We start from the raw sequence: 26,126 nt of genomic DNA, 5'->3' as shown, positions 1-26,126 counted from the left end.
CTTTCAGGACCAATAGGTTTTTAGACTTGTGAGTAAAACAAAAAGTTTTAAAATTGTGTTGAAAAGCTATAAGGCTCAAGCTATAGATTTGCTTGTGATATTTTTTTATAAGAGACCCCTTTTGCTTCTTGGGGATGGTCAGCACTTTTCAGCTGAACTTGTAGCATATTTGCTGCTATGTATGATTAGACCCCCCCCCCCCCCAAAAAAAAATGTTGGAATTGTATTTAGCATTTTCTTAATATTTGTTGGATATAGACACCCCTATGGGAAATTTAAGCTATATGGTGTCATCTAGATTTGTGTAATGTAACTAGTATACATTGACTATGTTAATTTATAAGGTTTAATGAAATGAAATTAACGTGAGACCAAGTTATTTTTATAAGAGAAGAAAAGTCCCAAACTTTTCCACTTGTGTAAAGTCCTGCTGGAATTAGAAAGGATTGTTATGGGAAAGCATTGCAATAGATGTATGCTGTGTAAAAGTTCTCTCCTTAAGTCCAGTGACAGTGGAAAGAGTTGGGACCGGCAACATGAAGCTCTGTACACTGACTAATAGACTAATCACCATTAATACTGTTCTTTTTTTATGACAATTGAAACCCACAAAGTGATTTTATTCCCATGATTTCCGGTTGAATCGATAGATGCGATTGTGCTTTTGAAATCAGAAAGCTGGCTTGGTCAAACTTCATCTTGCTGATACTTCTGCAGTGGGTTTATGCGGTACTATTGCTGACCATGTTTACAGTGGTCCGTGAGTTGGTTTTGTGATTTGGAAAGGACGTGTATCTACTGAAAGTCGGCGTGTTTACAAAAAGGCCCAATCAGATCACTCACCCCCTGCGTCCCAAATGGCACCCTATTCCCTATACAAGTGCACCACTTTTGACCGGGCTCTAGCCAAAAGTAGTGCACTGAGTAGGGAGCCATTTGAGACTCAGACGGTGTCTAACACTTCACCATGAAATAGACTGAGGCACTGGAATGTTTATTTTACAAGGTTGTCCCCGTTAAGGTCAAACACCTCTTTTTCAAGGGAGACCTGGGTGGTATGTTTTTTTGTTTTTGCACGATGCTTTTCGATCTTATCATCACTTAGGAATAGTACAACATTCTGCACAACTGTGATGTAAATATAAGCTTAAATCTGTGAACTAGTGAAATATATTTAAAGATCAAAATCAGGAGGATGTACAAATGTAATGTTTGTTGTGAAGCTATACAGATATTGAATGTATCGATCTCAAGCTTTTAGTTGTTCGAAAATGTACGGGATGTATAATTTGACTTTTGAGGGGAAATGTTTTTCATACTACTGTACTTGTAAATGCAGGTAAATATCAGTCTGGGCTCTGCCTGGTCTGCGACCTGCTCTGTGTTTTTGTTGTAAATAGAAGCAATATCATGTCAGTAAGGTGCCAATGTTCTGTAAGTAAAGTCAAATTTCTGTTGTATTTTTTGGTTGACATGGTCCTTTCTTTCTATGCCTTGACTGTGAATATGTACACAGCAACAACAACAGACTCATTTGCCTTTCCACATTCACCATTCTAGATTCAACACCGCAGCAACAATCACCATAGAATCAACATCCATTGAAATCAGAATTCTGGCCATTCTATTTCTACTGTATACACAGTCTTTCCTATGACAGTATGTTTACAGTAACACTAATAACCAGGTCAGCTGGTAACAGACAGGCCCAGTTGTCCATGTTCAGCAGAAGGAAACAAAAATAATTCTTACCTTTCTATCAAGACTCTCTGCCTCCACCTAGTGTTCAATTTCAGACTGCTGTGGCTGATGATCGAGGCAAATGACTCAACTAGGCTACAGCAAAGATGTTGTATTATATTCCTCTCTGACCGCAGGAGGACATGATATTGCAAAATCCTGACATCTACAGAGAGACTATAGGTCTGACGAAGCTGTGGCTCGTCTCTTATTTTGTGTTTAGTGACTGAATGACTTGAGCCAGTAGAGGGCTCTCTTGCCAAGCTAGAAGGGTCTTCAGAACTAGTTGAGGTTTCTCAGGCCATAGGTGTTGTAGAGTGTAAGTGAGATAGGATGTACTTGGGGCCTGGGAAGAGGTTAGCCAGCCGTCAATGGGACATGCCATCTGCGTGCTACTGGATCTAAGGGTGACCTGGATCGTATTCATTAAGCACCAAACGGAAGAAAGCAGGCTAAAACAGGGAGGAACTACCTGGACTTGTCCAATAAGGTACACTTTAGTTTTGTTTAGTTTTATGCCGCAAAAATGGTTTGCTACAATGTGCACTAATGAATATGTCCCAGTCCTGCCGCTTTGCAACAGAGTGTTAACAGACTGAAGGCCACATAAGGCCCCTGTCATCCAGTCATTCAAAGTCAAGTTGTACTGCACCGGAATGGTGTTTTATGACACTCAAACATAAAACCTTTTGGTGCTCTGCTGCCCTCAAACACATCAAAGGCACTAGTCAAACCACACCAGCAACAAAAAGTCCAGCACATCCAACAAGGATGCAATTCTGTACTGCACTCTTTATCCACATTTTGAACAGCACCTTTGGCCTTAAATAACTGGCGACTGATACTCAGGAGGTGACAGACCCAGAAGTTGGACAGCAGGGTTGGGGTCAATTGCATTTCAATTTAGGATGTACAGGGGCTTCTTTTAAAAACTGAGCCACACTACAAATTCATTACAAAAAGAGAACTTTATTTGGTAACACAAAAACTGTTTGTATATAACCCATAATAAGTGTGCACACAAACAGTAATTTAGTTTAATGCTTCAGTTTCAAGGGTAGAATTAGAAAGGCAACACTGAAACATTGACATGTTTGTGGAGAAAAAGTGCAGTCGACAAAAGTCAAAAGTCTGGACACACCTACTCATTTTAGAGCTTTTCTTTATTTTTACTACATTGTAGAATAATAGTGAAGACAAACTATGAAATAACATATATGGAATCATGTAGTAACCAAAAAAGGTTTTTTTTAATAAAAAATATTTCATGAGATTCTAAGTGGCCACCCCATGCCTTGATGACAGATTTGCACACTCTCGGCATTCTCTCAACCAGCTGCATGAGGTAGTCACCTGGAATGCATTTCAATTAACAGGTGTGCCTTGTTAAACGTTAATTTGTGGAATTTCTTTCCTCAATTTTTTGGAGCCAATCAGATGTGTTGTGACAAGGTAGGGGTGGTGTGCAGAATATACCAACTAGGGCTAAAAGACCATATTATGGCAAGAACAGCTCAAATAAGGAAAGAGAAACAACAGTCCATCATTACTTTAAGACATGAAGGTCAGTCAATACGGAAAATGTATTCAAGAGCAGTTGAAAAGACCAAGCGCTATGATGAAACTGGCTCTCATGAGGACCGCCACAGGAAAGGAAGACCCAGAGTTACCTCTGCTGCAGAGGATAAGTTCATTAGAGTTACCAGACTCAGATTGCAGCCCAAATAAATGCTTCACAGAGTTCAAGTAACAGACACATCTCAATATCAACTGTTCAGAGGAGACTGCATGAATCAGGCCTTAATGGTCGAATTGCTGCAAAGAAACCACTACTAAAGAACACCAATAATAAGAAGAGACTTGCTTGGGCAAAGAAACATGAGCAATGGACATTAGACTGGTGGAAATCTGTCCTTTGGTCTGATGAGTCCAAATTTGAGATTTTTGGTTCCAACCGCCTTGTCTTTGTGAGATGCAGATTAGGTGAACGGATGATCTCCACATATGTGGTTCCCACAGTGAAGCATGGAGGAGGTGGTGTGATGGTGACACTGTGATTTATTTAGAATTCAAGACACACTTAACCAGCATGGCTACTACAGCATTCTGCAGCGATACGCCATCCCATCTGGTTTCCGCTTAGTGGGACTATCATTTGTTTTTCAACAGGACAATGACCCAAAACACACCTCCAGGCTGTGTAAGGGATATTTGACCAAGAAGGAGCGTGATGGGAGTGCTGCATCAGATGACCTGGCCTCCACAATCCCCCGACCTCAACCCAGTTGAGATGGTTTGGGAAAAGTTGGACCGCAGAATGAAGGAAAAGCAGCCAACAAGTGCTCAGCACTAGATGATTCCATGTGTGTCATTTCATAGTTTTGATGTCTTCACTAATATTCTACAATGTAGAAAATAGTCAAATAAAATAAAAAACCTTGAATGAGTAGGAGTGTTCAAACTTTTGACCGGTATTATATACACGATGTGGATATAGTACATGTTGGATTGTACATGTGGACAATATGTTGGATTATGAATAAGGTGACTTAATTATCTGACTGATTTTCATGCGGTGGACCATAAATAAATTTTAAAAAGTGGTGTAGTAGTGGTAGTAGGAATATAAAATTGATTGCAGTGCAAACAGTAAGACATCAAACAGCATAGCCAATTTCTCTTGGTGATGAGGCTACCTACTCCTACAAGTGAGCATCAAACCAAGGCCATATTTAAGTAGTGTGCGAGTGAGTGATTGTCTGTGATCATAACCTATATATTCACGATCAATGTTGAGGCACTTCATCTAAACAGTCCCCGCTGGACCCGTCCCCAACAGTGGCACAAAGGATGGTTTGCATAACTAACATAGGTTAGGCCACCCCTCTGACTGCCACAATGTGAGAGGTACTGTGTATGGATTTGATGTGTGTTAAAATGGCAGAAGGCTCAGTTCAGTGGGAAGGATCTGTAGATCTGATTTGTGTTCAGTAGGCAAGAAATTGAAGAAAATGCTCCAAAGGGAGATGTAATATATTGTCCAATAAGAAAGGTTTTGAAACATTTTGCTACAGTATGTCCTAATGAACATGTCCCTGTCTAATGCCACTGTGCTGCGGAGGCTCTAGTCTGGTTTGGCTCTGCGTGTCTGACTGAAAGGTCGGGTCTAGATCAAAGCAGACAACATTTGAAAGCCTTCTTGATCTTGCCTTCTTTTCCACCCTTATCCTTGCTCTCTGACATTTTCTTTTTTCGCACCTCCCTCATAAGATCAAAGAACACCTGAAAAGGATGGACAGCTGTTAGTTCAACACTATAGTTACATTGACAATGGAAGTTGATTTACTGTAAAAGGTTGTTTCTAATCATGCTTGCAGTTTCTGATCTCTTTTTCCCGGAAACATATTTTGATAACATAATCCCCCCCATCTAAAAAATATAAATCCTAAGTAAGAAATTACACAAAGGTATATTGTTCCTAGTCCTACTGTAGCAAAGTGGACAGTACGTTTAAGTTTGGTTACATACCTTGTCGACGTTGGCTCGTGTCTTGGCTGAGGTCTCCACGTACTGCACCCCCCACTCCTCTGCCTTGGCCCGGACCTCGTCCAACGACACCTGCCTGCGGTCCTCCAGATCCGACTTGTTCCCCACCACCAACAGAGGGATGGTATCGTTCTCTGCTTTCACCCGCATAATCTGCTCCCTAGGAAGACACAACACATTAGTCCTGGTGAAGACCCAGTTCATCAGGGGGTATGAATACTTCCTGAAGGTACTGTATGTTCCCGTCCACAGAGGGACCAAATCTGAACCCATCATAGACATACATTTCATAAGTTTGGATAGCACAGTACAGCGAGTAGAGTGTACAGTAGCAGAACAATAACATGGGTCACATTAGCTTTAGTTAAAAGGTTAAATACATTTTACAGTAAAGAAAAGTACAGTAGAGTATATTGTACTTTACTGCAACTGAACTCTACCTTCCTGTATTAAGTTGCACCCTACTGTACTGTGATGTCCAGACTTGTAAAACAAGGAGAATGACATATCCATAATTATGCGTTTCTGTGTAGTACAGATCAAGGACCCATGATGTCATTCCATTACCGGGTGTAAATCCACTTCACTTACTGTAGTTCTATTACCAAAATATATATTTTTTTCCAACGCAAGATGCCACATCATAGCTGACACCACTTTCTTTCTGCAAACATCTTTGAATCTTAATTAGGAGCAGATATTCAACTGTTTTTGCCAAACGTGGTCGCATTAAAAACCGGAGGGAGATTCATTTTGGTACATTTTTCATTATGCGGGTGAAAGCAGAGAGTCCTTGTGCATAAAGTTGTATGGTTTCTTAAACTTTGAAATGGTTTTTGTTTGGCATACGTTAAGTGAAAAAAAACAGTCAAAGCCTAATTCCTTTACCATGGAATTGCCCTTCTACATACAATACATAGATCTCGTGGATTGTGGATCACTCAATGTTAACATATATAAAACACTTAATGTTCTAACTAACTAAATACATGTACAGTGGCTTGCGAAAGTATTCCCCCCCTTTGCATTTTTCCTATTTTGTTGCCTTACAACCTGGAATTAAAATGGCTTTTTGGGTTGTTTGTATCATTTGATTTACACAACATGCCAACCACTTTGAAGATGCAAAATATGTTTTTTATTGTGAAACAAAGACGAGGAAAAAACGGACAACTTCAGTGTGCATAACTAGTCCCCACCCCCACCCAAAGTCAATACTTTGTAGAGCCACCTTTTGCAGCAAATACAGCTGCAAGTCTCTTGGGGTATGTCTCTATAAGCTTGGCACATCTAGCCACTGGGATTTTTGCCCATTCTTCAACGCAAAACTGCTCCAGCTGCTTCAAGTTGGATGGGTTCAGCTGGTGTACAGCTATCTTGAAGTCATAACACAGATTCTCAGATTCTCCTGACCCCTCCTGTCTCAGCCTCCAGTATTTATACTGCAGTAGTTTATGTGTCAGGGGGCTGGGGTCAGTTTGTTATATCTGGAGTACTTCTCCTGTCCTATTCGGTGTCCTGTGTGAATTTAAGTGTGCGCTCTCTAATTCTCTCTTTCTTTCTCTCTCTCTCTCGGAGGACCTAAGCCCTAGGACCATGCCTCAGGACTACCCGACATGATGACTCCTTGCTGTCCCCAGTCCACCTGGCTGAGCTGCTGCTCCAGTTTCAACTGTTCTGCCGTATTATTATTGGGCCATGCTGGTTATTTATGAACATTTGAACATCTTGGCCATGTTCTGTTATAATCTCCACCCGGCACAGCCAGAAGAGGACTGGCCACCCCCCATAGCCTGGTTCCTCTCTAGGTTTCTTCCTAGGTTTTGGCCTTTCTAGGGAGTTTTTCCTAGCCACCGTGCTTCTGCACCTGCATTGCTTGCTGTTTGGGGTTTTAGGCTGGGTTTCTGTACAGCACTTTGAGATATCAGCTGATGTACGAAGGGCTATATAAATAAATTTGATTTGATTGAGGTCTGGGCCTTGACTACGCTATTCCAAGACATTTAAATGTCTCCCCTTAAACCACGCAAGTGTTGCTTTAGCAGTATGCTTAGGGTCATTGTCCTGCTGGAAGGTGAACCTCCATCCCAGTCTCAAATCTCTGGAAGACTGAAACAGGTTTCCCTCAAGAATTCCCCTGTATTTAGCACCATACATCATTCCTTCAATTCTGACCAGTTTCCCAGTCCCTGCAGATGAAAAACATCCCCAGAGCATGATGCTGCCACCACCATGCATCACTGTGGGGCTAGTGTTCTCGGGGTGATTAGAGGTGTTAGATTTGCGCCAGACTTAACATTTTCCTTTATGGCCAAGAAGCTCAATTGTAGTCTCATCTGACCAGAGTACCTTCTTCCATATGTTTGGGGAGTCTCCCACATGCCTTTCGGCAAACACCAAATGGTGTTTGCTTATTTTTTTCTTTAAGCAATGGCTTTTTTTCTGTCCACTCTTCAGTAAAGCCCAGCTCTGTGGAGTGTACAGCTTAAAGTGGTCCTATGGACAGATACTCCAATCTCCGCTGTGGAGCTTTGCAGCTCCTTCAGGGTTATCTTTGGTCTCTTTGTTGCCTCTCTGATTAATGCCCTCCTTGCCTGGCCCGTGAGTTTTGGTGGGCGTACCTATCAGCGTAGACGTACCTGAACTCTGAGGTGGCAGTGAACGACTCGTGTTCGGTGATGGAGAAGACTAGCAGGAAGCCCTCTCCGCTCCTGAAGTAGTTGTCTCTGATGGCTGCATAGTCCTCCTGTCCAGCTGTGTCCAGGATGTCGATCTGGACCTCCTCTCCATCCAGCACCACCTTCTTCCTGTAGCTGTCTGCCTTGGTGGGCTCGTAATCCTCCACAAACTAGGAGGTGGGAAGGAATTATTTTATTTACAGAATCGTAAACTCTTTTCAATGGAAAAGCAGTATTGGAGGTTTGAGTGGCAGCTTGCCCAAGTCTCTCTTTAGCCTCAGTGTCCACCACATGCTACAAAGGGAGCAATGTACAGAGTCTGGTAAGGATCAGACTTATCGCTCTTACCTCGTCATACATGAACTGCAGAGTGAGGGCTGACTTCCCAACACCTCCACTTCCCACCATGATCACCTTGTGCAGCACCAGAGAGCTCTGGTTCTTACTCTTTCCAGTAGCCATCTTTGGATTTGGACACTGTCCACTGCTACTACACTAATGGAAACTGCCTCCACCAACACCAGAACTTCCTACAGTTGGACACAAACATGTAAATTAGCCTACAAAACTAAACATTCAAACATAAAAAAAAAGTTGCAGAAAAGTGTTCAGAGAAAGAAGGCAGGGTTTTGTATACGTATGTACATCTAATGTCAAAACAGATCCACATGGACCTAAAAGGTTGACAAAACAGCCAATTTCAAAATGGCAGCTGGCTGAAACATAGGCTGTCAAAAAATCCTATTCGACTGACCCCTATAATTGAATTCATGACGGCAGCAGTGGTGTGGCAGCCTTCAAGGGCAAAATTATGTAGGTTACAATGATAACACAGGCATGTTGTAGCCTACTACTACCTAGCCTACTGTACTTTCAGTACACACCTTCACAGCAGTTTTTTTTTTTAAATGAACCTCTGATTCGCTATGCAGTCGATACGTAAAAAAGTGTAGATTCTTAAACCCTTAACGTGTACCTATGTTTGTCATCTGTTGAAGCGTGTCTGTTTGCTGAACCCCCCCCCATTTAACATTTTTATGGAGTAGAGACGTCCCAAGGACCCCAGATAGCAAGGACCATAGTTAAAATAATCTGAAGGAATGATGCAATGGATTTATAAATCAGGCATACAACAAGAGGAGAAAGCAAAAGAAGAAAATGTGAGAGATCCTCTTGTAAGTGTCATCAACTGAATGTTGGCATCATGTCAAGTGTAGCTGCTGCTTCTGCAAAAGCTAATGAGGATCCAAATATGATTTTTGTATTAAATTAACAATGTATTGAAACAAGACCCGAGGAAACATTCCCACAACGTAATAGGCCTTATTGTCAGTTCCAAAACAGGAACTAAAATCATAATAAAACACTGTTCCCAACTATAAGACCATAACTTCCCCATAACTTTTGGCTATTTTTAAAACAAAGCAGCTAAACATATGTCCCTTTTAAGTGCCCTAACTTCTGCCCCAAAATCCAGGGGCCAAAATTTTTTGGGGGGGGGCATTTTTTTTATCCAGTCAGATAAACACTCCCAACAGCCTACCCGACTGCACCCCTGCCAAAATCAAAATAGATCCAAATAAATTGATTTGAGACTTCTGGTACTTTCTACCTGCCACGTTCTCTCAAGGAGCAGCTCTCGATTGGATAGATACAAATTAGATGTGGTCAACCGAATATTGGATGAGAATATGTCAATCGACAGACGTTGCGCAAACAGTGGTATGTTGGACCAAAATAAAATATAAATAAAAATCCGCTTCTGATATCGATTTCCACTTGTACATACTTCTACAAAAGTGCATAGAGATAGCAAACGTCTCACCTCGTAATGTGTTTGGTGTCTTTCTTTGCTGTTATCCGGTATACACCATGGGAAAGCTAAAGTAGAGGGCAAGTTCCACTTACCAGCCGCAAATGCGGATATTTTGACCACTCCCGGACGTCGTGTGATAACGATTATATGAACCGGATGTGACGTCATATGGAATTGTGCCACCAAAGACCGTACAATATGAACAAGATGGGCTAGGACTGCTTCTCTCCGATCACACTTGTAGGCGATGTCATGGCGACGTTGATGCCGCGTTAAAAATAAACCATGATGTCAGTGATCTTCACTTCGGAATGTCGAAGCTCTAGAAAGAGGCATGGTGTTGTCTTAAATACAAGGAGTGAAGTGTTACAATTTACCCCATGGGCAGGGTTAGTAACAGTGCTTGGGGTGAATATTGTAACAGAATGAAACATGTGTGAGAGCAACATTGCCATGTTTAACATTTTGTTGGGCAGAAATTATAATAACCTTAAATAAAATGTGTATTATTTTACCCTCCACTAAATGGTATTTCTCAACCAAACAACAACTAGGCTAAACGAAACACCTATACCTGAACGTTTGTGGTGTGTGTCTGTGTGTGTGACTGTTGGACATGCTCATTTAATCAGAGTCACATTTGTGACAGTTGTATATCTGTCCTGGGGTACAAGCTTGGTGGGCCCATAATTTGCATTCCCAGCACTGCACCCAGACCTCCTTGGAATTGTTAAAGTGCTCCATGCACACACGTTTTCCTTCTGGAGTATTCTGGTTCAATCTGCTTTGTTTTGCCTTTTTTCTTAGGCAGGGTCGTTTTTTTGTTGTTGTTCAGTGTGGTTTGTCTTGGCTTGCTTCTTTCCAGCTATTGTTTTCGTCAGGGCAATTTTTCTTTTTGCCTTCTGAGTGCTTGACTTTTTATGCTTTTCTTCCAGTGCCTGCGTGACGGGTGTATCTGTCAAAATCACAGTTTTCTCCTCTTCCTACTCCTTGTTGTAATTTTCCCGAACCCTGCTTTTAGGAAGGGGCGTACATCAACTGGGTTGAAATTAGAAGAGTAATCAGGTGTTTCCCAACCACAGCCTGATACATGTGGGGAGGTGCCCTGTGAAGTGACTGGAGAGGTGGCCTGGAAGGCAGTTGGAGAGGTGTCCTGGAAGGAATTTGGAAAGGTTGCCTGGAAGGCAGCTGAAGAAATGGCCTGGGAGGCAGCTGGAGAGGTGGCCTGGAAGGCAGTTGGAGAGGTGGTCTGGAAGGCAGTTGGAGGGGTGGCTTAGAAGGAAGTTGGAGAGGTGGCCTGGATAACTGTGGGCACAGGGGCCTGAGCGGTGTCTGAAGAGGAGACCTGGGAGGCAGGTCTTTCCGGGCTTCATCCTCAAACAGGCATCACTGGCTGAGTTCACCATTTTCTTCAATGGCCCGTACATGCTTACATTCTTGTTAATCTAACTGCACTGTCCAATTTACAGTAGCTTTTACAGTGAAAGAATACCATGCTATTGTTTGAAGAGAGTGCACAGTTATGAACTTGAAAATGTATCAATAAAACAATTAGGCACATCTGGGCAGACTTGATACAATATTTTGAACAGCAATGCAATGGTTAATTTGATCAGTCTAAAACGTTTCACGTACACTGCTCCCATCTAGTGGCCAAAATCTAAATTGCACCTAAACTGCAATAATACAGTGGGCTTTCTCTTGCATTTCAAATATGAAAAATTACAACAACAACAAAAAATGTTTTTTCTTTGTATTATCTTTAACCAGATCTAATGTGTTATATTATCCTACATTACTTTCAAATTTCCACAAACTTCAAGGTGTTTCATTTCAAATGGTATCAAGAATATGCATATCCTTGCTTCAGGCCCTGAGCTACAGGCAGTTAGATTTGTGTATGTCATTTTAGGTTAAAATTGGAGAGAGAAATAGGGTCCGATCCTTAACACAGGCTTAGGAGATCTTATACGTCTTGTTCTATGGGATAATAGCAGTTAACATGACCTTTATGAATTATGAAGCCTTTATGTGCTTTTTCTATAACATCAATTATTTTAAACTCACAAAACGTATAAAATCTCATAAACCTGTGTCTGCCACAGACCTTGTTTTCGGGGTTTATCCAAAAACCCTCCAAAAACACCATTCATTTTCCTAATTTTGTCTAACAAACCATGGCGGAGTTAGTGCCTACAAAAAGTGGAACGCTCGTCGGAAGAAGTGGACCAAGATGCAGCGTGGTAGGTGTTCATACTTTTATTACAGCTGACCACTAAGCAAAAGAACGTCACGTTCTGAAGGCTACACAGAAGAAGAAGAAAAACATCCCACAACCTAAGGTTGCAAAACAGGCTGCCTAAGTATAATTCCCAATCAGAGACAACAATAGACAGCTGTCCCTGATTGAGAACCATACCCGGCCAAAACATAGAAACACAAAACCTAGAAATAAAGAACATAGAATGCCCAAGCAAATCACACCCTGACCAAACCAAAATAGAGACATAAAAAGCTCTAAGGTCAGGGCGTGACAAAAAACTCCATTAGGCTACTATTTATTTGTATTGCAATCAGGCCAGGGCAGTTTCTTAAGGAAATGGCAATGGCGAATGTGATCAAATGTCTCTGGAGGTGTTGGCAGAATGTTTAAAACTTTTACAGTAACATTTGCTGTATCTGACCATTTCTGAAAGAAAAAAAACAATTGCAAATTGTTGTGGACCTGTAAACAGATCGTTTGAATTCGATAATGTTTTGCATTTACTTTTCCCCAAACTTAAATATGCTGCACTGCCCACAAATTCTGAAACGTTGTCTAGTATGCTCAACAAAATGTAAAACCTAGTAGGCCAATTTACGGTGGTATCCTACACTCTTCAAAGCAAAAGATCAACTGTCTGTTCATCTCTTAAATTCTACTGTAGGCTATATTATAAACCGCGCTCTCTTTTGGATGCACAGAGCAAAATACTTGAAATAATAGCCTAATTTATAGGCCCAATTAAATGAGAGATGCGCATGGTAATTTGTTGTAAGGTTAAAAGTTATTCTGTAACATGAACCTATCATGGTCAGGAAAGGTGGGGAGGAAATTATTCTGCATGAAAATATGTATTATGTTTATAGATTAAATGTTGTTTACTTGAGGCATTTGAAATTACAGTAGGTTATTCAGATACACAGTAGCCTAGCCTAAAAAAAAATGTAAATGGTAAAGGTGAACCGCCGGTTCTACCCTTAAGCTGCGCTCCGAATCGGATCGCATGGAGCAAAATTGGGTACTTGAAATCGAATTACTACTATAAAGTGGGTCCAATTAAATTAGAGACGGGACGTTGTAAGCCTAATAGGCCTGTGGGCAGGGGTGCAACTTTCACTGGAGACAAGGGGGACGTCCCTCCCACATTCTGAAATTGCATTTTTCGCAGGTCAAGTTCAGTTTTTTTTATGGCGCAAGTATGTTTATGGGTAGCCTATGTATTTTGTATGTAGGCCTACACAACGTTTATAAATGAGGCCCCATGGTTAATTCCAAGTAACTACAGTTAGAAATAGAATCCAAAAGTGTTTCTGCCCTCCAGGACCGGAATTGCACAGACCTGCATTTGACAAATACATCGGCTATAGGTCTGTAGGCCTGTAGGCCTATGACAATTAGAAACAGTGCAAACGTTTTAATGTATCTATACTAGCCTACACAGTCATTGTATGTGTATTGTTTTCCCTATATATTCTCCAGCATATTTCATGATTTATGCTGTAAATTCATGTTTTATTTTTAGACTGTTGGATAGATATGCCTATATAAGCTATATGGCTCAGGTCTATCGGTGTATTGCCTGGATGCAGATTGCAAAAAATGTGTGCGGTTCATGCAATGTGTAGTTGCAATATTTAGAAGAAAGGTGGCAGCATTTAACAACTTTCAACTTGATATGTTTGTTGTAGTATTGGGAGAGCGCACCTAAAAAAATTGCTTTAAAATATGTTGGGCATTCACAAATTGCCGTGTTGCCAATGTTAGGTCAAATGTATTATGAGATATATGTATTTAGGCATATAATTCACTCATATTTGAGTGACGACAAAACAGAGCTCTGACTTGAATTGGTCAATGTTTTTGTGTCACTTCAAATAATGAAAGTGGTGCCTTTGGTGGTGTCACCTTTGGCGCTTAAATTTTTATGACCTTGGTGTTGTTTCCAATACAATCAGTATTGTTTAGGAGATGCTTATGGTCGCCATGCTGTTTTGCTTGAGCCACAACAAGAAAGGCCTGTCAAAAATCTGTCGGTACCATTCATTTTTAATTTTTTAATTAGGAGCATCTATAGGGGACACGTTTTCTGTTTGTTTAATTCATGAAAAAGCCACAAAAAAAGAGCATTTGGATAGCATGTGTTGATGGAAATGTTATTATTAGACCTACAGGCTTTATAAGGAACATATTAAATGTTAATGTATTTTATGATGGAAGTTTATTGACGATTGTAGATCGTTTCCACTGTAAAGATAGCCTATGCTAATGATTATATATCTTGTGCGCAAATCAATGCATTATGCACAAGTCATTAGTCAGTCTGGTAAACAATTGGTTACTCGAATTCTTAAGTCATTGTTTTATCTCTCCTAATTCGTTTTCCATAGGACATAAGCATTTTCTCTGGACATGAGAGCTAAGGAGGATAGTTCACCTTAAGCCTAGGCATAATCTCCTACCAAATACTAGGAGTCTGTTTAGTTGGTGGGACGTCCCACGTGGTTTCAACTCCCTGTATAAAAACTTTCAGTCTATGGAGGGCTCCTAAATCGACCTAGCAAGAGAAAGGTTCGTCCGATCATCAGACCTCTTTATGCTCAAGTATACCAGGGCAATTTCATATCGGGAATACAAATCCAATTAAGATGCATTTTAATAAGGATACACAGGAACAAAAACTGAAGGAATAAGTCCAAAGCAAATGACAAACTGGATGCTACAATATGCGATAAGTTATTATTTGACCGACCCTTCAGCTTTTTCCATCTATGGAATATCCTGACTTGAGTTTATCAACCAATGGGTGGTTTTCTATTCGTTTAGTTTGTCCTCTTCTATTCGTTTCTAAATGATGGTTATTGTGGATTGCAGTTCAATTAAACCATGGCATGATACGTCAGGCATTGAACTGAAACTCAATTGACGGATAATGGTAGCCTACTGGTTTTTAAATTGTGTTACCTTGAAAGGGTGAAGCAAAGGCATTGAGACAAGCAGAACGGACTTGACTCCCAATGTGCCCCTGAAGTGAAGTCAACTGAGTGACAGACATCGGGAATGAACACAGACACGAAATAAGGGGAATATTTCAAGTTACGGTGAAAGGAATATTTAATTCCATCAAAACGCGCCTGAATTGAGTGAAATATTTATTATTGCATGGACTCCTTGCAAATGTATACGGACTAACGGGATTCTACAACTTTATATTTATTTTCATTCGAAATTAAGAAAATATTTTCTTAAAAACGCCAAGTGAATAGCCTACTTTTGACAGCAATATTGTGCATACCTTTTTATAGTAGAAAACGAATTATAGGCTTATTGCACTTTAAATATCACGACTTTTTTTTCTTCATAAAGAAAATGATTAACTGTATAATCAAAGTGGCATTATTTGTTGCTTGTGTGTTGACTGTCCGCTGCAAAGAAGCGGCGCCGGGATCCTTGAGACCTTTGCCGGGAACGGAGACGCAAACCGTAGCTCAGGAAACTTGCACTTCGTGTGGCATCGGTCAGCCCGAGGAATCGGGACGGGTGGACATTGACTTTCTGGAGGCGGTGAAAAGGCATATCTTGAGCAGGTTACAGATGAGGGTAAGACCCAACATCACCCATCCTATCCCGAAGGCGGCGATGGTGACTGCGCTTCGGAAGCTCCACGCGGGTAAAGTCCGCGAGGATGGCAGAGTAGAAATCCCGAATCTGGATGGACACGCGACCAGCAATGCCAATGACGTGCTGGAGGAAAGCTCGGAGATAATCAGTTTCGCAGAGACAGGTGTGTAATTATTGTATATTACAGGCAAGCTACCGTTTACTCTATTGTACTAGGCAAAAAAAACTACAAATAAAACCACTTTTACGCAAAGACCAACCTGGGTCTGGTGCGCGTAAAGTTTGGACCACACAGTTGATCAAGGTGATGTCTCGCATCATCCCCGGCCCCGCTAAAAGCAGAAAGGGTCTGTGATTTGAAAACAATACAGTCACAAATTCCTTACAGTAGGCACAGTAGTAGCCTACTTTTGGAATATTGTGTATTTGTATTTAAAGGGTAGGGAGCATGAAACCAGAAATCAACTGATGCGGGTTCCATGCATACAGGAACATTCAGTCAAATAGCTTGAAATATAAAACGAAACAAATCCAAATGTTGCTTGTGTTTATAATTTATAGATGTTTTAAATTATTATTTTCCCCAAGCTGTTCTGCTTGGGGACACTTTGGGTTATTTGGTAACCCAGCGCTGGTTAACTAGTGTACAGAACAGATGTTTGGTTATTTTGACCCAGCCAGTTGAGTTGGGTGAATAATCCAACATGTTGGTTTGTTGGGATTACCCAAACATGGGTTAATTTAACCATCAGTTGGGTTTTTGTTACTCTCATACTGGGTGTACCCAGCTGCTAGCTGGGCCCTTTTGAATGTAATCCTTAGGTTATGTTCAGGAGGCGTGTCTTACTAGGGGCATGGCTTTCAGCTAAATCTTATTGGCCACCCATGAGTTTAGTTTATTAGGATCCCCTATGGTCATCTCTAAAAGGGTTTTGTCAAATTAACAGTTGCCATTTTTTGGAAAGCATGTGTTTGTTATATTTGATACCATCCTACCTATGCCGCTCCAGCCATTACCGCAAGCCCATCCTCCCCAATTATGGTGCCACCTCCTGTGGTCCACATAGAAACCTACAAATAAATGACAAAGTACAGAACAGTAATAGACAAGAACAACATAAAATATTACAATAAATTCAAAACAAAAATAGTTTTATATATAGGAAAGACATCAAGATGCAACAAAAACACTATTTACACACTATTCACATATACAGCTGAAGTTGAAAGTTTACATACACCTTAGCCAAAAACATTTAAACTCAGTTTATAATTCCTGACATTTAATCCTAGTAAAAATGACCTGTTTTAAGTCAGTTAGGATCACCACTTTATTTTAAGAATGTGAGAATGTCAGAATAATAGTAGAGATAAGGATTTGTTTCAGCTTTTATTTCTTTCATCACATTCCCAGTGGGTCAGAAGTTTACATATACTCAATTAGTATTTGGTAGCATTGCCTTTAAATTGTTAAACTTGGGTCAAACGTTTCATGTAGCCTTCCACAAGCTTCCCACAATAAGTTGGGAGAATTTTGGCCCATTCCTCCTGACAGAGCTGGTGTAACTGAGTCAGGTTTGTAGGCCTCCTTGCTCGCACACACTTTTTCAGTTCTGCCCACACATTTTATATAGGATTGAGGTCAGGGCTTTGTGATGGCCACTCCAATACCGCGACTTTGTTGTCCTTAAGCCATTTTACCACAACTTTGGAAGTATGCTTGGGTTCATTGTCCATTTGCGACCAAGCTTTAACTCCTGACTGATGTCTTGAGATGTTGCTTCAATATATCCACATCATATTCCTTCCTCACGATGCCATCTATTTTGTGACGGGCACCAGTCCCTCCTGCAGCAAAGCACCCCCACAACATGATGCTGCCACCCCCGTGCTTCACGGTTGGGATGGTGTACTTCGTCTTGCAAGCATACCCCTTTTTCCTCCAAACATAACGATGGTTATTATGGCCAAACAGTTCTATTTTTGTTTCATCAGACCAGAGGACATTTCTCCAAAAAGTTCTTTGTCCCCATGTACAGTTGCAAACTGTAGTCTGGCTTTTTTACGGCGGTTTTGGAGCAGTGGCTTCTTCCTTGCTAAGTAGCTTTTCAGGTTATGTCGATATCGGACTCGTTTTACTGTGAATAAATGTACTTTTGTACCTGTTTTCTCCAGCATCTTCACAAGGTCCTTTGCTGTTGTTCTGAGAATGATTTGCACTTTTCGCACCAAAGTACGTTCATCTCTAGGAGACAGAACGCATCTCCTTCCTGTGCGGTATGACGGCTGCATGGTCCCATGGTGTTTATACTTGCATACTATTGTTTGTACAGATGAATGTGGTACCTTCAGGCGTTTGGAAACCAGACTTGTGGAGGTCTACACATTTTTTTTCTGGGGTCTTGGCTGATTTCTTTTGATTTTCCCATGATGTCAAGCAAAGAGGCACTGAGTTTGAAGATTAGCCTTGAAATACATCCACAGGTACACCTCCATTTGACTCAAATGATGTCAATTAGCCTATCAGAAACTTCTAAAGCCATGACATCCTTTTCTTGAATTTTCCAAGCTGTTTAAAGGCACAGTCAACTTAGTGTATGTAAACTTCTGACCCACTGGAATTGTGATACAGTGAATTATAAGTGAAATAATCTGTCTGTAAACAATTGTTGGAAAAATTACTTGTGTCTTGCACAAAGTAGATGTCCTAACCAACTTGCCAAAACTATAGTTTGTTAACAAGAAATTTGTGGAGTGGTTGAAAAACGAGTTTTAATGACTCCATCCTAAGTGTATGTAAACTTCCGACATCAACTGTACATATCAATGTTCTTATATTCAGTACAGTTAAATTAGATATTTAGAAATAGGAGAGGCGTTGTGACACGATATGTTTTTTAAATCTGTCTTTTGAAGCTAGACTTTCTTTTGCCTGAGTAACCTCTGATGGAAGAGCATTCCATTACGACATGGCTCTATACATACCTGAGCTACACATTCAATCTGTTTTTGGTTTGGGTACAGTGAAGAGACCCATAGAGGCGTGTCTGGTGCGGTATGTCTATTTGAAGTGTATGCAAATAGATTATACAAGTGGTTAGGCATTTTCAACACACAAATGTTTCTTAAAAAGACTACAAGAGAAGTAATCAATTTCTCCTCAACCCCCAACCGTGAAAGACTGTCATGCATGTTGTTGATGTTAGTTCTGTGTGTGCAGTTAAGGGCAAGGCGTTCTGCTTTTCTAGGTCTTTCTTCGCTGCAACTGACCATATTACCTGACAGTAATCAAGATGGGACAAGAGCCCGAACAACTAGTACAGTTGATCTTTGTTTCGAAAATGAGGAACATGTTTTTATAACAGACATACCTCACTCCATCTTCACAACAACTTTGTCATTATGACTTGACCATGATAACTTTAGGCTCGGCCTTTGGTAATTTGGCTTCCCCTGTTATTGCCACAATGTTATGGTCACTACAGCCAATGGGAACTGATATTGCTCTGGAGCAAAGCTCTGCAGAGTTAGCGAAGATATTATCTATACAAGTGGATGTCACAGATCCAACACTACTGTTCGTCATGTTCATCATACTGCGAAGAACGTTTTAATTTATGACATATTATATAGTAAGTTATACCACCTTATTGTGTCCCAACAATGGGATTTACAGAGGCTTTTAGGGAACTTAGGGAATGATGCTTATATACTGTACACTTCTATACGCATCATTAAAGCTACAAAGAAGTCCATGTTTAACCATAGCATGTGATAGCTATTCAACAGAACAGATGAGCAGGAATGACATTTACTCAGGTGGCTAAAAATAACTATCTGAATGCCACGCCCCTTACTAAATGATGCCTCCAGTCTTCTGATCCTCTGGGTTATATCTCAATAACCCAGCGTCAATAACCCAGCATCAATAACCCAGCGTCAATAACCCAGCGTCAATAACCCAGCGTCAATAACCAAGCGTCAATAACCAGCGTCAATAACCCAGCGTCAATAACCCAGCGTCAATAACCCAGCGTCAATAACCCAGTGTCAATAACCCAGCGTCAATAACCCAGCGTCAATAACCCAGTGTCAATAACCCAGCGTCAATAACCCAGCGGTTTTCTAAAGAAAAGAACGTGACCCAACACCTGCAACCCAGCAGTTAGGTCAACCAAACAACCAAGCATTTGTTAGAGTGTGAGCATAGAAAAAGTGTGTCCTCAGGCTTAGGTTCACACCCCAGAGACTCATAAATAATGTCACTATAACAGCCTCATAGCACTCATCTTCAAAACAACACATACAATCCATGGTTTGCATAGAATAGATTAAGGGTAGGTATAATATCACATTCACGTTCAAAGGAATGATATGGACAATTCCAAAAGGATTTGAAAAGCCCCATAATATTTTCACATTACTCACAAAAGCTCTGTAACTTTGTACTGTATACTTGTGTAGATTCAGTTGGGTGTCCTTCCTTGTGCCTCTTTGCCCTCCTTGCCAGTTGGCAGTATTACCCAGGGTGGTAGCTGCTGCCAGCTGGTCGTGGCACTGAGAAGAGCTCACAGAACAATTTGCTTAGAGATGCTGAAGGGGGGACTGGAAATGATCAATGATGCCACCTGCTTGGGCCCACGTGTATTCAAATCAAACTTTTCATTGCCTCTTATTCTTATAGCAGTTTAAGTCACCCCAGAGTTTCTCTAACCGTCTGCGCATCTCTCCAACACAATTAGTGTCAGTGATTTGGTTAGCTGATCAAAGCCAACCCTGTTTGGTGCTTCTCAAATACACTTAGAAATAATTGTGCTATCTTGAACCTAAAAGGGTTATTCGGCTGTCCTCATAGGATAACCCTTTTTGGTTCTAGGTGGGAACCCTTTTGGTTCCAGGTAGAATCCTTTTGGGTTCCTTGTCAAACCCTTTTCACAGAGGGTTCCATATGGAACCCAAAATGGTTCTTCTACCTGGAGCCAAAAAGGGTTCTCCTATGGGAACAGCTGAATAACCCTGACAAGCTGACCTGAAATCAGGGCTGCTTTAGAATGGCTGTACATCTACATAAGGTCAGCGCTTTGTGTCAGGACCATGCATGCTGAATGTAGAGTGAACTGGAATGGTGAACTCACTGCCACTGAATGTTCCGTATTAGAATGCATGGTGTGAGGGACCATCTCCCTTATATAGTCCTAGAGTGGGACTTGGTTCCTGCCTGCACAGTACTCATTGACTTCGTCATGCTTGCCTGTTAGACCTTGTATTTGCCGTTGTTGCGTACGGTTACTACAGCAGTCGCCCGACAAAGATGCCACAATGTCAGCTATAGTGATAGCATCTGAAGACGCTTTCTCTGCAACTCTGTTTCTGTTCCTGAGAAGGATAAAGAAAGAATGCTGTATACTGCATTGGCGCTCTCATAAGATCACCTGACAAACCCCTTTCTGATTGGATGTGTCTTTTTGGGGAGTATTCTGTTCTTGAGTATCCTGTTCCATCTGAGACAATTTCCCTCTTTACTCACAGAGTGAAAAATGGACCCCTTAGGTTTGTTTCACAAAGCCCCCCTCTTTCCGCCTCCCCCGTTGAAAGAAGAAATAACCGATACAGTAATATATCAACGTCATCCATTGGTAAACAGAAGATAAATAGAACCTCCATTTCAATCGGGAGACACTAGGTCTTACTTTTTTGCTTATTGATGGTCATGTCTTGACAGCTGTGCTGCTACCCATGGCCTGGTGCTAGTACAGTCAGAGTGTGGTCTATAGCTGTCTGTTGAGTTTTTGAGTTTAGTAATAACAAGGAGATGACCTGTCTTGTGATGTGTGAGGCAGTGCAGATGGAGACTGGCTGGGCAGGCCAGAGCAGCCTCCATTATAGCTGATGCCTGATGATGGGGTACAGGCCCGCCCAGGTCGGGTCCCCTCGCTTTGGGGCGGCAAGCAGATAGGCAGGCAGCACAGCTCAGTGTTCAGGCTGGAGAGGTGACCCTTTCCTCCACCTGACAGTCACAGAGGATCCATGTAGAGTGCTGCTGACGGTCTCTCAGGTTAGACGTTTTCACTCTCACTGGAGGACTGGGGAGAAACCATCTATTTCGGTTACTGCCTTGGCTATTGAAGAGTGTGGAAGAGTAGGAGTTGCTTTGGTCATGTCATGTGACAAGTGCACGTTAGATTTGAAATTGACTTTGGACCCTGACCCTACCCTAACCCGAACCTGAACCTACCCACACATGAAAACAATATGGCACAAGCCAAAAAACGACTGAACATTGGCACACACTGTGCAGCCAGAAAAAGGTTTCTGTGGTGATAGTTGGGTTGTTGGGAAGGCCAGCTAGTTTCATGTAAATTCATTTTTTCCTTCATCATAAATCCACAGTGAAGCTGTGCTCCTCTTCACTCAATGTGCCTGGCTTTACCGTGCCTTTGCTTCCTTTACATCACATTACTGTGCATTGTGTAAGCAGTTAGGCTCAGTAAGCTCTCGTTTTTCTGCAGTATTCACAGCAAAGCCTTTGAGCCTTTGTACTTGGCTCTGATAAGCCCTCTTCTCCATACCCACCCCGACTCAGGGCCAGGGGCAACTTCAAGTGGGCCTGATCCCAGATCTGTACTGTCATTGTCACTGTCAAGGCTCCCTATGGGCAAGGGCCAGCTGGAACTGATTCCAGACCTGCTGATGCTGCGCTGTCGTTGCAGACCTCATGTAGGCCTATGTGACAAGACCAGGGCCTGTATTCATAAAGCGTCTCAGAGTAGGTGTGCTGATCTAGGAACAGGTCCCCCCTCTTATTCATGATGATCTAAAATACAAAACTGATCCTGGATCAGCACCCTGAGACGCTTTCTGAATACGGGCCCTGGACCAAGAAGAGGCTGAGTGTCTCTGTTAGAGCTGTTTCCCAGTGTACACCCATCCACCAAATCCCTTTAGTACCAGTCCAAACTCTGTTTACATCCCAGGCCAGATAAAGATGACATTAAGACAGGCTATAACCAGGGAGGCCATAGTAACCGTCTATCTCAATTTAATCCCAAACTGTTGAACTGTTCCCAATGTGTCCAGTTCTTGTCCAGCTATTCATCCAACAATCCAAGCTTGGAACCACCCAGTGTGGTAGTATCTTCTTGACGCTTTGTCCAATAGCAGTAAGGTTTTTGAAAGATGTTTGTTTACACCATAAAGCCAATGAATCTGTGTGTTTGTTTCCTCTTTTAGCATTGCCATACTAACCTTTATAGGTTTAAACTGACTTTTAACAGACTTTTCCTGTTCTGTTCCTGTCTTTCCCAGATGAGCTGGTATCATCGAAATCCAGCCTGTTCTTCCTGATCTCTAACGAGGGAAACCAGCACCTGTATGTGACCCAGGCCACCCTCTGGCTGTACTTAAGGCTGCTTCCTAACACCCTGGACAAGGGCCAGCGGAGGAAGGTCACAGTCAAGGTGTACTACCAGGAGCCTGGCCTGGGCAGCAAGTGGAACCTGGTGGAAAAGCGTGTCGAGCTGAAGAGGAGCGGTTGGCACACCTTCCCCCTGACCAACGCTATCCAGATGGTGTTCGAGAAGGGCGGCCGGCGGCAGAACCTGGACGTGCGCTGTGAGGGCTGCGAGGACCTGGCGGTCTTCCCGATCCTCGTGAACCAGAACGACGAGTCCCACAGGCCGTTTCTAGTCGTACAGGCCCGGCAAGCGGACAACAAGCACCGCATAAGGAAGAGGGGGCTGGAGTGTGACGGGAGCAGTAGCCTGTGCTGCAGGCAGCAGTTCTATATAGACTTCCGCCTCATCGGCTGGAACGACTGGATCATCGCGCCGTCGGGGTACTTTGGGAACTACTGCGAGGGCAACTGTCCAGCGTACATGGCGGGGGTGCCAGGGTCGGCGTCGTCCTTCCACACTGCAGTGGTCAATCAGTATCGGATGAGGGGCATGAGCCCCGGCTCCATGAACTCCTGTTGCATCCCCACCAAGCTCAGCACCATGTCAATGCTCTACTTCGACGATGAATACAACATCGTCAAGAGAGACGTACCCAATATGATCGTGGAGGAGTGTGGATGCGCTTGAGTTGAGACTGCATGTGCTTCAAGTGGACTTTTAAGAACATTTGTAAACAAGAAAAGGATATTCCAAAATGAATTATAGAAATCAAAGTGATATTTATGGACATAAGGCATACGCACATGCACACACAACTTAATTCATTTACGCATATCCTACACACTCATTCTCACATATGCCTGAACAAACACTTGTATATATATTTATGTCTGTTAATAATATTCTCTGGTCAAAGCCTTTTTTCTTTTGCCAACATGTGAACATATGCTTCTATCCCAATTCATGTAGGTGTCATTATCAGAGGGATTGGAACTAGCTGGTACTTGTCGCATTATATATATTTCCAAGATTGCCATTTCTATTCTGAAAATGGAGAGTTCTATTTTCGATACTCTGACGAAGGTGGGAAAGAGCCTGAGATTATGAAGGAGGTGCACTTGCTGATAGACGATTCCCAACCCCGCCTCTTTCAAGAAATTATGACTGCAAAACGTAGAGTGAAAGCACTGACAACTCACCTCTTATACAACTTCAGCACTTCTAACAAGAAATACATCTTGTTGATGTGTCACAAGATACCATTTTTATATAAAACCGTTTTCATTTTACGGGCCAGCGTCCGGAAATCAAAATGGCTTCCGTGTCAGAAGAGTGAGTGGAACATAAAAATACATTCCAACACACTGAATGCTGAAGCTGTCATCAAAACCTGGGAGTTTAGGCGGTGACGTGAAACAGTGACAATAGGGAAGAAACACTGACCTTCTGTTACTTCCTTCTGAATCCTTCCTTTCTTTTGTTCACACTTTTAACGGGAAGAGTTTAATTTCTTCAAGCAGCTGTAGCACAACCAGTTTCCACTCTCATTTCAGTCGGGAAATCAAAAGTGAAAGAGTTGCCATGTTGTTTGGTTTAAAGTCCTGGTGCAGCATAGCACTTCCTAATGCACATTAAATAGCACTTGCAGATTGAGATGCCTTTAAAGAGTACAATGTGGTACACCAACCCTTGCTCACAATCCTTTTAAATATAAGTGCCGCATGAGCTATGCAATGTATAGTATTGACCCACAGACACCAGACAAACGGACATTTTTGTTGCAGTTATTAACTATTACCAGTACTTGAAATGTAATCTTTCGCTTCTTCTTCAAAGTGAATGATAGTTACAATATTTGCACTGAAAAGTTGCGTGATTAGTTAAAAAAGAAAGAAACTGCCATTGGAAAAAAAGTTATTTTTATAGAAAGCAAATTGAGTTCTGTTCAAATGTATCATACCTAATCATGGAACCAAAGAGGCCAAGATTTTTTTTTGCTATTATAAGAGGCCATGGTATTATTTTGTAAAATACTTTGTGACCAGTTAAGAGGCCTAAACACTGCATCAGGATACAATATTATGGATTCCATTTTCAGTTCAACGTCTTCTTTTCTATTTTGTATTGACAAATATTTTTTCATCGACTTAAATACTCTTCGGTTTTCTAGTTCAGTTCTTGTTCCAGAATCATTTAGAAAAAACACGTCATCTCTGTACAGCTGATGTAAGATATAAATATGATTTTAAAATATTTTGTTCTTTGTAATTGTTGAAAAATAAAATGTCTTATTCTGAATTAGGTTGGAACTCTCTTGAGTCTTTCTGGGGGGCTACTTCAATATGTAAGATATGGCAGGAGTGGCCAACTCTAATCTAGTCGTTAAACGTGTGACCACTCAAACTCGAACACACACACACACACACACACACACACACACACACACACACACACACACACACACACACACACACACACACACACACACACACACACACACACACAATAATTAGTGCAGAGTGAATCTGGGCAGAGCTCCAGGGCTCAAGTGGTTGGCCCTAGGTCACACTCTCAGTGATTGGTAAACAGAAGCAATCAACAACATTAGCTGATAGCATCAGATCTGGTTACCTATAGGCTCTCGTTTGTTTTGCAGTAGTGTTTTTAAAGAACGCCACTCAGTGTTAACCTGAGGGTGAACAAAATACCTCACACGTCAGAATCAGTGAGAGAGACAGACAGGGCAGGACTGCACATGCACAAACACATGCGCTCGCGCACACACACACACACACCAATGCCAGGAGACCACACATGACAGCCCGGGCCTCTTGAGAACACGATGCTGTGTCTCTCACGTCCATCAGCAAGATAATCACTTTAAATGTATCTAGCACTGTCTGCCAAGGGAATTAAGTGTTTTTGTCAGCCGGGTGAATTAACATGTTTCAGATAAAAACAGACCGTCTATCAATCTGGCAGTGAAGGGATGAGTCAGTGTTATAATCTGGTGTTGTGAGAGAGGGGGTGGAGAGAGAGAAAGAGAGAGAGAGAGGGAAGGAAGGAACGAA

At 41.8% G+C, this 26,126-nt stretch overlaps 2 protein-coding genes across 2 annotated transcripts; one reads left to right on the top strand and one right to left on the bottom strand.

Moving 5' to 3' along the window:
- Positions 1-2,689: 2,689 nt before the first annotated feature.
- On the bottom strand, positions 2,690-10,063 carry LOC110527501 (ras-related protein ralB-B). The gene is made up of 5 exons (XM_021608813.3): positions 9,790-10,063; positions 8,313-8,494; positions 7,926-8,134; positions 5,269-5,446; positions 2,690-5,022 (listed from the first exon to the last, which is right to left on the bottom strand). Exons 2-5 carry the CDS (start codon positions 8,424-8,426, stop codon positions 4,912-4,914), a joined length of 612 nt encoding a protein of 203 aa, XP_021464488.1. The 5' UTR covers positions 8,427-8,494; positions 9,790-10,063; the 3' UTR covers positions 2,690-4,911.
- Positions 10,064-14,571: 4,508 nt separating this feature from the next.
- Positions 14,572-25,357, top strand: LOC110527500 (inhibin beta B chain-like). The gene is made up of 2 exons (XM_021608812.3): positions 14,572-15,824; positions 22,967-25,357. Exons 1-2 carry the CDS (start codon positions 15,410-15,412, stop codon positions 23,740-23,742), a joined length of 1,191 nt encoding a protein of 396 aa, XP_021464487.3. The 5' UTR covers positions 14,572-15,409; the 3' UTR covers positions 23,743-25,357.
- Positions 25,358-26,126: the final 769 nt, after the last annotated feature.

This window comes from Oncorhynchus mykiss, chromosome 7 (assembly GCF_057628025.1).
Source record: "Oncorhynchus mykiss isolate SJ-2025 chromosome 7, ASM5762802v1, whole genome shotgun sequence".
NCBI lineage: Eukaryota > Metazoa > Chordata > Actinopteri > Salmoniformes > Salmonidae > Oncorhynchus > Oncorhynchus mykiss.
The sequence above is the reverse complement of the archived record's forward strand: the minus strand, read 5'-3'. Positions and strand labels throughout refer to the sequence as shown.